This window comes from Octopus sinensis, linkage group LG13, assembly GCF_006345805.1.
Source record: "Octopus sinensis linkage group LG13, ASM634580v1, whole genome shotgun sequence".
NCBI lineage: Eukaryota > Metazoa > Mollusca > Cephalopoda > Octopoda > Octopodidae > Octopus > Octopus sinensis.
Window position 1 is genome coordinate 21,970,210 of NC_043009.1, and position 12,500 is coordinate 21,982,709.

The 12,500-nt window shown below is 38.3% G+C and overlaps 1 protein-coding gene across 1 annotated transcript in view; it reads right to left on the bottom strand.

The window, feature by feature from the left end:
• LOC115218597 overlaps window positions 1-12,500 on the bottom strand; it is a 114,824-nt gene that overhangs the window by 35,099 nt on the left and 67,225 nt on the right. The window contains exon 2 of the mRNA XM_029788493.2: window positions 3,368-3,429. Within this exon, the coding sequence (XP_029644353.1) occupies window positions 3,368-3,429 (62 nt within the window). The remainder of the gene's footprint in view (window positions 1-3,367; window positions 3,430-12,500) is intronic.

A 12,500-nucleotide genomic window follows, 5' to 3' on the forward strand; every position in this document is an offset into this window, starting at 1 on the left:
GACTCAGCCATTTCACAGCTCTTTGTAATTCATGCACAGTCTAAGAAAACACGCAAGGTTTTGACTACTACAGCTGAATAAGAATAAGTTACATCTGAACCGTGATTCTTCACTACACAAGTGATGGTTTCCAGGCCATGCATCACAGTAAACTGCTGAGAGGCAATATTTAATTATATTAATTTGAGAAGAGACCTCTAATCATAGAAAATTTGCCTCAATGAATTCTGCCTGAACCAAGCAATCGTGGGGAAAGTGAACAGGGATAGCCATGGCTGAGTAATTAAGAAGCTTGCTTTTGACAGCTTTGTGGTTTCAAGCTCAGTCCCCTCCTCCTCCTCTTCCTCCTCCTCATCATTATCATCACCACCATCACCATCGTCATCATTGTTGTTGTCATCATCATTATCATTTAACATGTGTTTCATGCTGTCATGGGTTGGATGGTTTAACAGGAGCTAGCCAGCTGGTGAGCTGCTCGGGCTCTATGTCTGTTTTGACATGGTTTCTATAGCTGAATGTCCTTCCTAACACCAACCACTTTACCGAGTGTACTGGGAGCTATTACACAGCACCAGTATGGGTGCTTTTTATGTAGCACCAGCACAGGTGCTTTTATGGCACCAGCATCCACAAGCCCATAAGATTAGGATTACTCAGCTGAAGTGGGGATGCAAGGGGCATGCCTGTAAACAAGGACAACCATGATTTCACTTAGCTTGACATGTCTTCTCAAGCACAGCAAACCACCAAAAATCTTGGTCCTCTTTGAGGCCCAACATCCGAAGATTCTTTCTCACTACTTTATCCCATGGCCTCCTGGATCTACCCTTTTCACACATTCCCTCCACAATGAGAGATCAGCACAGTCCTGAGCTGACAAATGTCTTGTGAGTGAATTTTATCAACAGTAACTGTATGGAAGCTTGTCATATATGTCTCTCTCTCTCTCTCTCTCTCTCTCTCTCTCTATATATATATATATATATATATATATATATATATTATATATATATATTTTTTTTTTTTTTTTTTTTTCAAAATGTAACCACATGTGAATCGTTGGTGATTTTCTTCCTCCGTCTTCCCTTCTATTGAACTTTCCTCTGTTTCTGAAGAAGAGCACCTGCTCAAAATGTTAAATCATCTTTCTTTCCTCCCCTGAGCATCTGCTAATACATTACATGGACCATGTTCTCGCATTGTTGTGTTTTTGTGTTTGTTCTTTTTGGATTTACTATATATATATATTATATATATATATATATATATATAGGGTGGATGGAAAGTAAGTAGGTATTAGAAATTGCTTATAGAATTTTTAGCATCACTGAAGTCATAACAAAGACATTTTTTTAAACAGACAACACTAATGGGGATTTCTTATTTTCCTATTGTCTTATCGTCTATTTTTTAGTTTCCAGATGGCCGGTCACTTGACTGTTCATGAGTGAACTAAGATAGCAGCATGCTATGAAGTGTGGAATTCCATTGTTTTGGTTCAGAGGTGGTGGCATGCATGGAAAGGTAAGCATGCAACATTACGTCCAGGGACAATAAAAAGTTGTCATGCAAAGCTGATGACCACAGGCTCTGTGAACGATGCAAGAATTAGCTTTCCAATCACATCTTGATCAGCAGAGAACATGGCAACAGTGCGTGAAATGTTTACTCGCAGCACACAAATAACAACATGTCAAGCAGCTTGTGAAAGTGAACTAACAAGACACAATACATATGGTGTTGCATAAAGAATTGAATTTTCATCCATAGAAACCCTATTATGTGCAGGAGCTAAAACCCGAAGATTGCAAGCACAGAATGGAATATGGAATGGCCTCCAAGAAGTCCAGATCTCACTCCATGTGATTTTTACCTGTGGAGTAACACAAAAGAAGAGGTGTACAAGAGAAAACCTTGCACACTGGAGGACTTAAAGACATGGATTCAGGAGCTTCTCAATGATATCCTAGATGATATACTTCAGAAGGTTGTTCATTCCCTCCCTGGCCATTTGAAGAAACTGGTTGATGCTACCGGTGCTTTCATTGAAATATGAAGATTTACTTTCATTTTCCCATGTTATAAAGAACATGTATAATTTTTTTTTCAATAAATTTGTACAAGGAATATGGATTTTATTACCAATTTTTAATGACTACTTACTTTTCACCAACCCTGTATGTATATATATATATATATATATGTATATATTAGAAGGTTTGGAGGTGAGGTACAGGTATTATATATTAGAAAAAATTAGGTACTCAGAGATCTACATGGTTGTACATTTACAGATTTTTATTAATATGTCACATGTTTTTATAAATCATATATTAGTGCTTGCATCTACTTCAGTAGAATCTTCAGATTTTGAAGAATTTTGAATTTGAAGAATCTACTAGAGTAGATGCAAATCTAATATATGATTTATAAAAACATATGACATATTAATAAAAATCTGTAAATGTACAACCATCCAGATCTCTGAGCACCTTATTTTTTCTAATATATATATATATATATATATATCACTGTCTCTCTCTCACTAGACAACCAGTGTTGGTTTGTTTGCATTGCTGCAACTTGGCAGTTTGGCAAAAGAGACTGAATGGATAAGAACTAGGCTTTAAAAAATATAAATACTGGTGTCAATTGGTTTGACTAAAACCGTTCATGGCCACAATCCAATGACTGAAACAAGTAAAAGATAAAAAAAAAATTTATAATGATGATGGTGATGACGACAATGATAATGATGTCCAGGGTGTGATCTGAGGGACATTTGGTTGCTATTTCTCATATGCTGAGTGACTGCACAGGGACTCCATCAACAATGGTTCTAATCATATTATTAGTTATAGCAGTTATCCATAATTAAAATGTTAGACTCATGCCTTATTTTATCATTAGATATATAGGCAGAAATGCAGCATATAATTTATCAACACACACACTTGTATATATATATATATATATATATATATATATATTTAATTTATTATATAGAAGGAGCTTCTACAGGACTAGTACTGTTTCATTCAAGAGAAATCTTCAGGAAGCTGAAGATTTCTCTTGAATGAAACAGTACTAGTCCTGTAGAAGCTCCTTCTATATAATAAATTAATTTTACTCTGCTATGTATTGAGTACCTTACTTACTGTGGTTAACCCCGGATCAACCCGGGACCTACATATATATATATATATATATATATATTATATATATATTATATATATATACATACATACATACATACATACATACATACATACATACATACATACATACATACATACATACATACATACATACATGCATACATACATACATACATACACACAACACATATATATAAAGAACTTACAGTGACTCTCCCATCAGTTTCTTCAGTGAAATTTGTTGTTGCTGTAGTATTGAATTCATAATCTTAAAAATAGAAAGATATTTTTATACATACATGAATACATACACACATGCACACACATGCATATATACATATATATTTATACATTTAGGCAGATTTAAAGTGGTGGTGGTGGGGGACTTTTTGGGGTAGGCATGGCGCAAACTGTCTTTCTTAGGGGAGTGGTCAAAAGAATCAGTGATAAAGTAGATAAAAGAATAAAAGAATAAATAGAATAATAGAATAGAGTTTTAGGTAAAAAAGAAGACTATCACTTATATCTATATACACATATATATATATATATATATATATATATATATATATATATATATATATATATATATATATATATATACACGTATACACACATACATACATACACATATATATATGCACCCATATACATACATATACGTACACACCCATACACATACTCATACATACACACATACATATATCCATACACTCACACATATATATATGTGGTTGGCGTTAGGAAGGGCATCCAGCCGTAGAAACACTGCCAGATTTGACTGGGTCTGATGAAGCCTTCTGGCTTCACAGACCCCAGTAGAACCGTCCAACCCATGCTAGCATGGAAAACGGACGCTAAATGATGATGATGATGATGATATACAAATACACACACACATACATGCCAACATGCAAGCACACGCACACATATATCTACACATTAAATTAGAGACAAAACCACTATTAGGCAAATCAAACAATGAAAGACTTAAGCCAATACATATGATTAATTTATATTATTTAAATATGTAACAAAATTATTAAAAAATATAATTAATATCCCACTACGATCGTTTCCTGCCTGCTGTCTTCAAATTTTTGAGTCGCAGTCATTCATCAGGTGGTTTAAATATCTAAAATATAATCAATATTTTTAAGATATAAATAATATATATAATCTAAAATAATAATTTACTTATAATAAACTCTATTATTAAATATGATTATATCGAAATCGACTATAATGTTAAATATTAACTTTAATTTATAAGGTAGAAAACCCATATTCTAATATCAATATTAGTCTATATCTAATTACATAAATATTTAAAATGACTAATATATATAAATTATCAACGAAAATATATATAAATATTATAATCAAGATCTAAAATAATCTCTATAAATAATTGTATATAATGAGAACCTAATAAATTTAATTTTTCATATTTAAAGATGAAATAGCTAATTTCAAAGTACAAATAAACTAACTTAAACTGACTTTCAAAATCTTATGTAAAATACTTATAGAAATATTCAATTCTTAGTAATATAGTATTAAATAAATACTATAAGTACTATAAACATAATTATGAATGGGAATAATTATCTAATATAAATTATGCTATTAAATTAGACATGGCCTAGACCATCTTTAGTCGAAACATATCTAATTTTATCAAAGTTTATCTAATTTATTTAATATCTAATAACATAGATATATATATATATAACGTATATATATATATATATATATATATATATATACACACACACACATATATATATGCATATATAATATACATACATATATATATATATATATATATATATATACACACATATATATATATATATATATATATATATATATATATATATATATATGCATACATATATATAACACATCATCAACATCATCATCATCATCGTTTAACGTCCATTTTTCATGTTAGCATGGGTTGGACAGTTCGACCAGGGGCTGGGAAGCCAGGAGGCTGCACCAGGCTCCAGTCTGATCTGGCAGTGTTTGTACAACTGGATGCCCTTCCTAATGCCAACCACTCTGTGAGTGTAGTGGGTGCTTTTTATGTGCCACTGGCATAGGGGCCAGAGGAGGTTGGCAATGGCCACGATTGGTTGGTGCTTTTTACGTATCACACATATATATATATGTATATATGTGTATATATATATATATATATATATATATAAAGTTAATCCAAACAAGAAAGCACAAAAAAACACAACAACGCGAGGACATGGAACAAATATAGTATTATTGGACGCTCAAGAAAGAAGGAAAGAAGGAGGGTTTAGCGTTTCGTGCGGAGCTCTTCGTTGGAAACATAGGGGTAGGAAAGATCCAGAGAAGGGAAGACAGAGGAAAAAAAATCGCCAACAGTACACACGAGGTCACATTTTGAAAGACTGGACGGAAAAGGGTGAAGAAAGTTGTTTTCAAAGACAGAAGAGTAGTTCTGTCAAAGACAAGAGAATGTGTATATAAGTGTGGATATGTGCGTGCGCAGAGGTTTGCGTGTGTGTATGTGTGTATGTGTGCAATGATGACACGTGGGTGTGTGTGCATGTGTGTGTATGTGTGTGTGGTTGTGGCTCTTGAACAAAGCGTGTTTGTAGAGCTAGTAATGTGAAGGTCGAAGAAGAAGGAGTGGTGTCTTTTGTCTCTACCACAAGTCAGTACTGCTACTTTTAAGTATGTGTGTGTGTGCGTGTATGTATATGTGTCGTGTGTGTGTTTTGTTTGTAGTGTGTGTGTGTATGTATGTGTGTGTTCGTGTGTGTATGCGTAGAGTTTGGGTGTGTGGCAAATAACTGTGCTTTACTTAGTGTATGTGTGCGTGTGTGCTTGTATGTGCGTAAGTGTGTATACATGTATGTATAATTGTGTGCGTGTATGTATAGTTGTGTGCCGTGTGTATGGGATGTATGTGTGGGTTCATTTGTGTGTGTGTGTGTGTGTGTGTGTATGTATGTGCGTGCGTGTCGTATGTGCGTGTAGTTGTGTGTGCGTGTACGTGTGCGTTTGTATGTGTGTGTGTAAGCGTATATGGGTGTATATCTGTGCATTCTTGTGCGTGTGTGTACGTTTGTGTACGTGTGTGTGTGCACGGGCATATGTGTGTGTGTGCGAGGGTGTGTGTGGGTATGTGTATTTGTGTATGTGTGCGTGTGTGTATGTGTGTGGAAGTATGTGTGCGTATATGTGCATGTATGTTGTATGTGTGTGTGGTGTGTTGGACGTATGTGTGTGTTCGTGGATACGTGAGTATGTGTGTGTATGTGTTTCTGTATAAGGACAATAATTTATAAAAACAATAAAATAATAAAAAAACAAAAAACAAAAAATTATTAAAATAATAGAAAAGACGTAATAGCACGTAAGGAAAGAAATGAAAAAAAGACAAAGAAAAAAAGAAAATGAGGAAGAAATAAGAAATAAAGTTGCTTCTTGCAGAAGGTGGAGACGTAGTCACTAAGAGGAGGGGGCTGTGTTGAGTCTGTGCGGGGTAATGGTCTGTAAAGTGATAATAAACCGTTGCTCCAAGTGAAGCCTGGATTGTGGAGGTCCGTTGTGTGGGGCGAGACCAAACACCGACATGTCACCGGGGGAATGGCTGGCCGAGCAGAAGTGACGTGCGACGGGAGAATTGGAAGGCAGCCGAGATGTTCGGCAAACCGGTCGGCCAACCGGCGTCCCGTCTGTCCTACATAAAGTATCCCGCAGAGGTTGCATTTTATGCAATATATGAGACCAGACGAAGTGCACGTAAAAGAATGTCTAATACGTACAGTTCGCTGGTTGGAGCCGGTGACAGCAGTGGTGTTGGTGATGAAGGGGCAGGTGTTGCAGCGGGATCTGGAGCACGGGAAGGATCCATGTGGGGCTGAGGGGGAAGAGGAGAGGGTGCTACGTACCAGGAGATCGCGTAGATTCCGCGCTCGTTTAAAGGAGGACAGGGGTGGTTTGGGGAAATGGGGCGGGTCGTGGGATTGAGCTGGAGACGACGGAAGGCACGTAGTATGCTCCGACGAAGGGGTAGAGTGGAGGGGTGGAAAAGGAGGGGAAAGGGGGTGCGGTTGGGGGTTGGTGAGAGGAAGGAGAAAGGGCGGTGGTGCGATCGATGCGACGAGCGCGGGCAAGGGCGTTCAAGACCAGGGTTGGGGGGTATCCTCGATGCCTGAACAGGCGGGCCAGGTACTGAGACTGGGTCTCGAAATCCTGGTCGCGGCTGCACAAGCGTCGGAGGCAGAGGAACTGGGAGTAGGGGAGGGCCCGTTTGGTGTGGAAGGGATGGGAGGAGAAGTTGAGATAGAGGTGGGAATCTGTGGGTTTGAAGAAGGCGGAAGTGGTGAGAGAGTGGGAGGGGTGGTCGATGCTAAGAGAGATGTCAAGGAAGTTAGCAGAGGTATTTGAGATGGTGGAAGTGAATTGGAGAGAGGGGTGGAAGTTAGAGAGGAAAGAGATGAAATGGCAGAGTTGTTTGCGGGAGAGGGAGGTGGCGCCTATGCAGTCGTCTATGTAGCGACCGTATAGCTCTGGGGTCGGCCCGGAGAATTGGGAGAATACTTGGGCCTCAATGTAGCCAACAAAGAGATTGGCGAAATTGGGGCCCATTCTCGTTCCTATCGCGACCCAAGACAGCTGTTGGTACGTTTCCCCGGCGAACGTGAAGCAGTTGAGGGTGAGGACGAGCTCTGCCAGGCGGAGAAGGGTGGGGGTGCTGGGGGTGGGGTCGGGGAAGTATGGGAGGGCTAAGAGACCGTCGTTGTGGGGAATTACAGTGTAAAGGGATTTGATGTCTAAGGTGAAGAGGAGGTGTGAGGGGCTAGGAGGAAAGGAAAAGGAATTGAAGAGACGGAGGGCGTGGTTAGTGTCATGTATGTGGGATGGGAGGGCAGCGACTAAGGGGGACAGGATGCGGTCGAGGTATAGGGAAATATGTTCGGTGGGACAATTACAGGCGGAAATGATGGGGTGGCCAGGGTTATTGGGTTTATGAATTTTGGGAAGGAAATAGATGGTGGAGGTTCGGGGTGTATGGACGATGAGGTTGGTGGCGGCGGGGGGAGGAGCAGAAGAGGAGATGAGGTCGTGGATGGTGGAGGACACTCGCTGTTGGTAGGAAGAGGTGGGATCGGAAGGGAGGAGGCGATAGAAGAGGGGATTTTGAAGCTGGCTGAGCGCTTCCTCCCTGTATAGGTCCGCGCGCCACTGCTCCGCCTTTGTCTGCCGGTTTGATGACGATGTCATTGCGGCGACGGATATATATATATATATGTATATATATACATATATATGTATATATACACATACATATTTATATATATACATACATATATATATATATACATATATATACATACATACATATATATATATATATATATATATATATATATATATATATATATATATATATTATATATATATACACACACATATATATATATATATACATATATTATATATATATATATATATATATATATATATATATATACATACATATATACATTTCTTTAAAAATTTGTTTCAGTCAATTGACTGCAGCCATGCTGGAGCACCACCTTTAGTCGAGCAAATTGACCCCAGGACTTATTTTTTGCTTTGTAAGCCTCATAATTATTCAATCAGTGTCTTTTGCCAAACTACTAAGTTATGGGGACGTAAACACACCAGCATCGGTTGTCAAGCAATGTTGGGGGGGGGGACAAACACATGCACAAAAACACACACACACATATATGTAAATGTACAACAGGCTTCTTTCAGTTTCCATCAATCAAATCCACTCACAAGGCTATACACGTAGAGGACACTTTCCCAAGGTGCCACACAGTGGGACTGAATCCAGAACCATGTGGCTAGTAAGTAAGCTACTTACCACACAGCCACTCCTGCACCTGAACCTAATGGCAGACGAAATACCACTAAGCATTTCGCCCGGTGTGTTTATGATTCTACTAGCTCATCACCTCGGATTCTGCCAGCTCACTGCCTATGTACAGGAGTTGGACAAAATAATGGTAACACCTTAAAATTTCAAGCAAATTTATTTTGATATGGGGTAGGACTGCTTTTAGCAGTAATTACTGCTTGAATCTATGAGGTATGGACTAGTACAAAGTTTGAATTGTTTCCAAAAGAATTTTTGTCCATTCTTCAGCTAAAACAGTCTCCAGTTCTTGTAGTAATGATGTTGGAGGATGTTGACTCCTTACTTGTTTTTCTAAAATGTACCATAAATGTTCAATAATATCGAGATCTGGGGACTGGTGGTCAGATAAGATGTTCAACTTCAGTAGAATGTTTCTCGTGCCATTCAGTAGGAACATTAGCTGTATGAATTGGTGCATTATCATCCTATAAGATTGCGTTTACCTCCAGAAACAGTTCTGCAACCATAGGATGAATTTGATCAGATAAAATGCTTACATAGTCTTCACTATTAATTCTGCCATGAAGGGAAACCATTGGGCCGGCAGATTTCCAAGATATAGTCCCCTCCTCCCCGATTCTTCACAGATCCTCCTCTATGTTTAATAGTGGGAAGAAGACAGTCTGGGTCAAATGCTTCTTTTGGCTGTCTCCACATGTATACTCGGCCAGTGGTCGGAAATAAGGTAACGGATGACTCGTCTGAGAAAATAACATTCTTCCACTGCTCTAGGGACCAATTCTGAAGGTTTTTACTCCACTCTAAATGCTTTGCAACATTTGTTTTTGAAAGTAGTGAAATCCAGCTTGCGCAGCTCCCAGCGTTCTTGAGGTGGTCATTAAGCTCTGCAGTAATTTTGTGATCCTTTCTCACAATTCGCGTAAGAGTCTGATGGTCCCTATCTGAAAGTTTTGGTTTTCTTTTGGAGTTTTGTTTCGACGAAGAGGTTTTTCCCTTTTTCTCAAAGGCTGTCATTACTTTCAAGGCAGTACTTCTTGATACACCAAAATATTTCGTCTGTCTTCGTTACGCTAACGCCTGCCATACGAGCACCAACAATTTGACCTCTTTGAAAGTCCGATAGATCTGTCATATTAATGAATTTCAATTACATCTTTCTGATGATATCTGAAAATAAACAGCAATTTTAGCAAAGCATATTAAGCAACACTAATAATAAAAAAAACAACATAAAAATAAACAAGCTTTTAACGGTTTTATAGATATTTCAAAATTATGATGCTAGGTGTTTCCATTATTTTGTCCAACCCCTGTATATACATACGTACACACACACACACACACACATGGTATGTTCTGTTAAGGACGTAATAGAGTACAGTATAAAGCACGTCCACCTTCAGATGATTTACACTGTGCTATCCAGTAATAGTATCTCTTATTATAATTATACATACTTCCAGGTTTGTGCTTGGGCATCTGTTGTGTGTGAATAGATAACTGAAAAAATTGGAGTCAACAAGAAGGGATACAGTTGGACATTTATTCTTTAATCACTACAATTGTTTGCATTCAATGTAGTTCTCCGGGCATGTAGGTACTTGTCAAGCGATGTTAAGGGAGGGGGGGACAAACACACACAAACACATATATATATACATATATACGACGGGATTCTTTCAGTTTCCGTCTACCAAATCCACTCACAAGGCTTTGGTCGGCCCGAGGCTATAGTTGAAGACACTTGCCCAAAATGCCACGCAGTGGGACTGAACCCGGAACCATGTAGTTCGTAAGCAAGCTACTTGCCACACAGCCACTCCTACGCCTAATAATATTTCATTTTTAAAATATCATAGGATTTTTTTTTAAACATCGAATGGCTATGAGGGTCCACCTGAGTAAAATAGAAATCATAGGGGTCCATAAGCAAAAAAAAAAAAGAAAAAAAGATGGTTGAAAAACACTGTTTTAAACGGTACGGGAGTGATTCAAGAGAAATTTTGCTGCTATTTTTAGCACGTTCAGTGACCTCGCATGAGCTTCTTCATTTGATCTGAAACAAAACGCCTGCTGGAGAGGCAAGTCACAAGTATTATGTCAGATTAACTTTCTCCCAGAAGGGTTAAAGAATGCTTCTATTAACCGCGAGCGATACACACGCACACGCGCACCCACACAGGAATAAACACGTACCAACTGTTCACAATGCGGAATAATAAATTAGTCTGCCACGAGGAATTCCACTCAGTAAACTGTTTGCATTTTGTTTACCTCAACGAATACTAACACCTTTTTTTTACTTGTTTATTTTACTTTATTTAGTTTTCTTCATTTCTACTGTTTCGTTTCGATATTACACACAAACGTTAAGTTCGTACAAACATATATACACATACAGACATGTATGCATGCATGCATGCATACGCATATACACACGCTCTATTGTATTGAAGCCGAACCCAAGAACTTAACAAACTGTCACTCATTGCTTCACGTAACCGTATACCAGACATTGATGAGAAATCAGAGTCATACAATAATTTGTAAATTATGAGTATTTATATATATATTTTATAAGCTTATAGCTTATAAGCGATTATCATGCATTGACTGAGGTAAATAGCTTAATATTGGAGCATATAAGCCCTCGACGGAAAAACAGGTGTTTTACGTTTCGAACAAAGCTCTTCTTCAGAACAGGAGAAGAGGAAAAGGAAGATGGAGGGAAAAAAATCACCAACAATCTACTTGTAGTTACATTTTGGAATACACACACACATGCATACACACGCATGCACACACACACACATACACACACACACATGTGTGTACATGCATATATATATATATATGATTTTGATTTTGATTTTTCCAGTTTCAGCTCATGAGCTGTGGCCATGCTGGGGCACCGCCATTTGGTTTGCTACATGATTTTACCTCACGAATGCTTTTAAGCAACTGCCATTTGCTGCATGAGAGAGTTCGATGCAGCTGCCCTCATCTGCACCTCCTGCCGTGAAGTTGGTTCATCCGGGACACCTGACAGGAAGAGATCCAGTCCTACTTTAAAGACATCCGCATCTACACCATGCAGGTCCCTCAGGTTCTTCGGGAGGATATTGAAGAGCTGTGGGCCTCTGAAGCCCAGGCTATCACAGTATCTTGTCCTACATCTTGATGGCAAATTTGGAGTCCTTGGTACCACGCAGTGGCGCCCAGTTCTGGCATTTGTGTGACTCTCGATGCCAAAGTTTGGGACAAGTCCCTCCAGGATCTTCCAGATATATATTATGGCATATCTTTCTCGCCTTCGCTCCAAGGAATAGAGTTTTAATCTCTTGAGTCTTTCCCAGTAGCTTATATGCTGCACATAGGCTATCTTCTTCGTGTAGCTTCGTTGGATCGCCTCA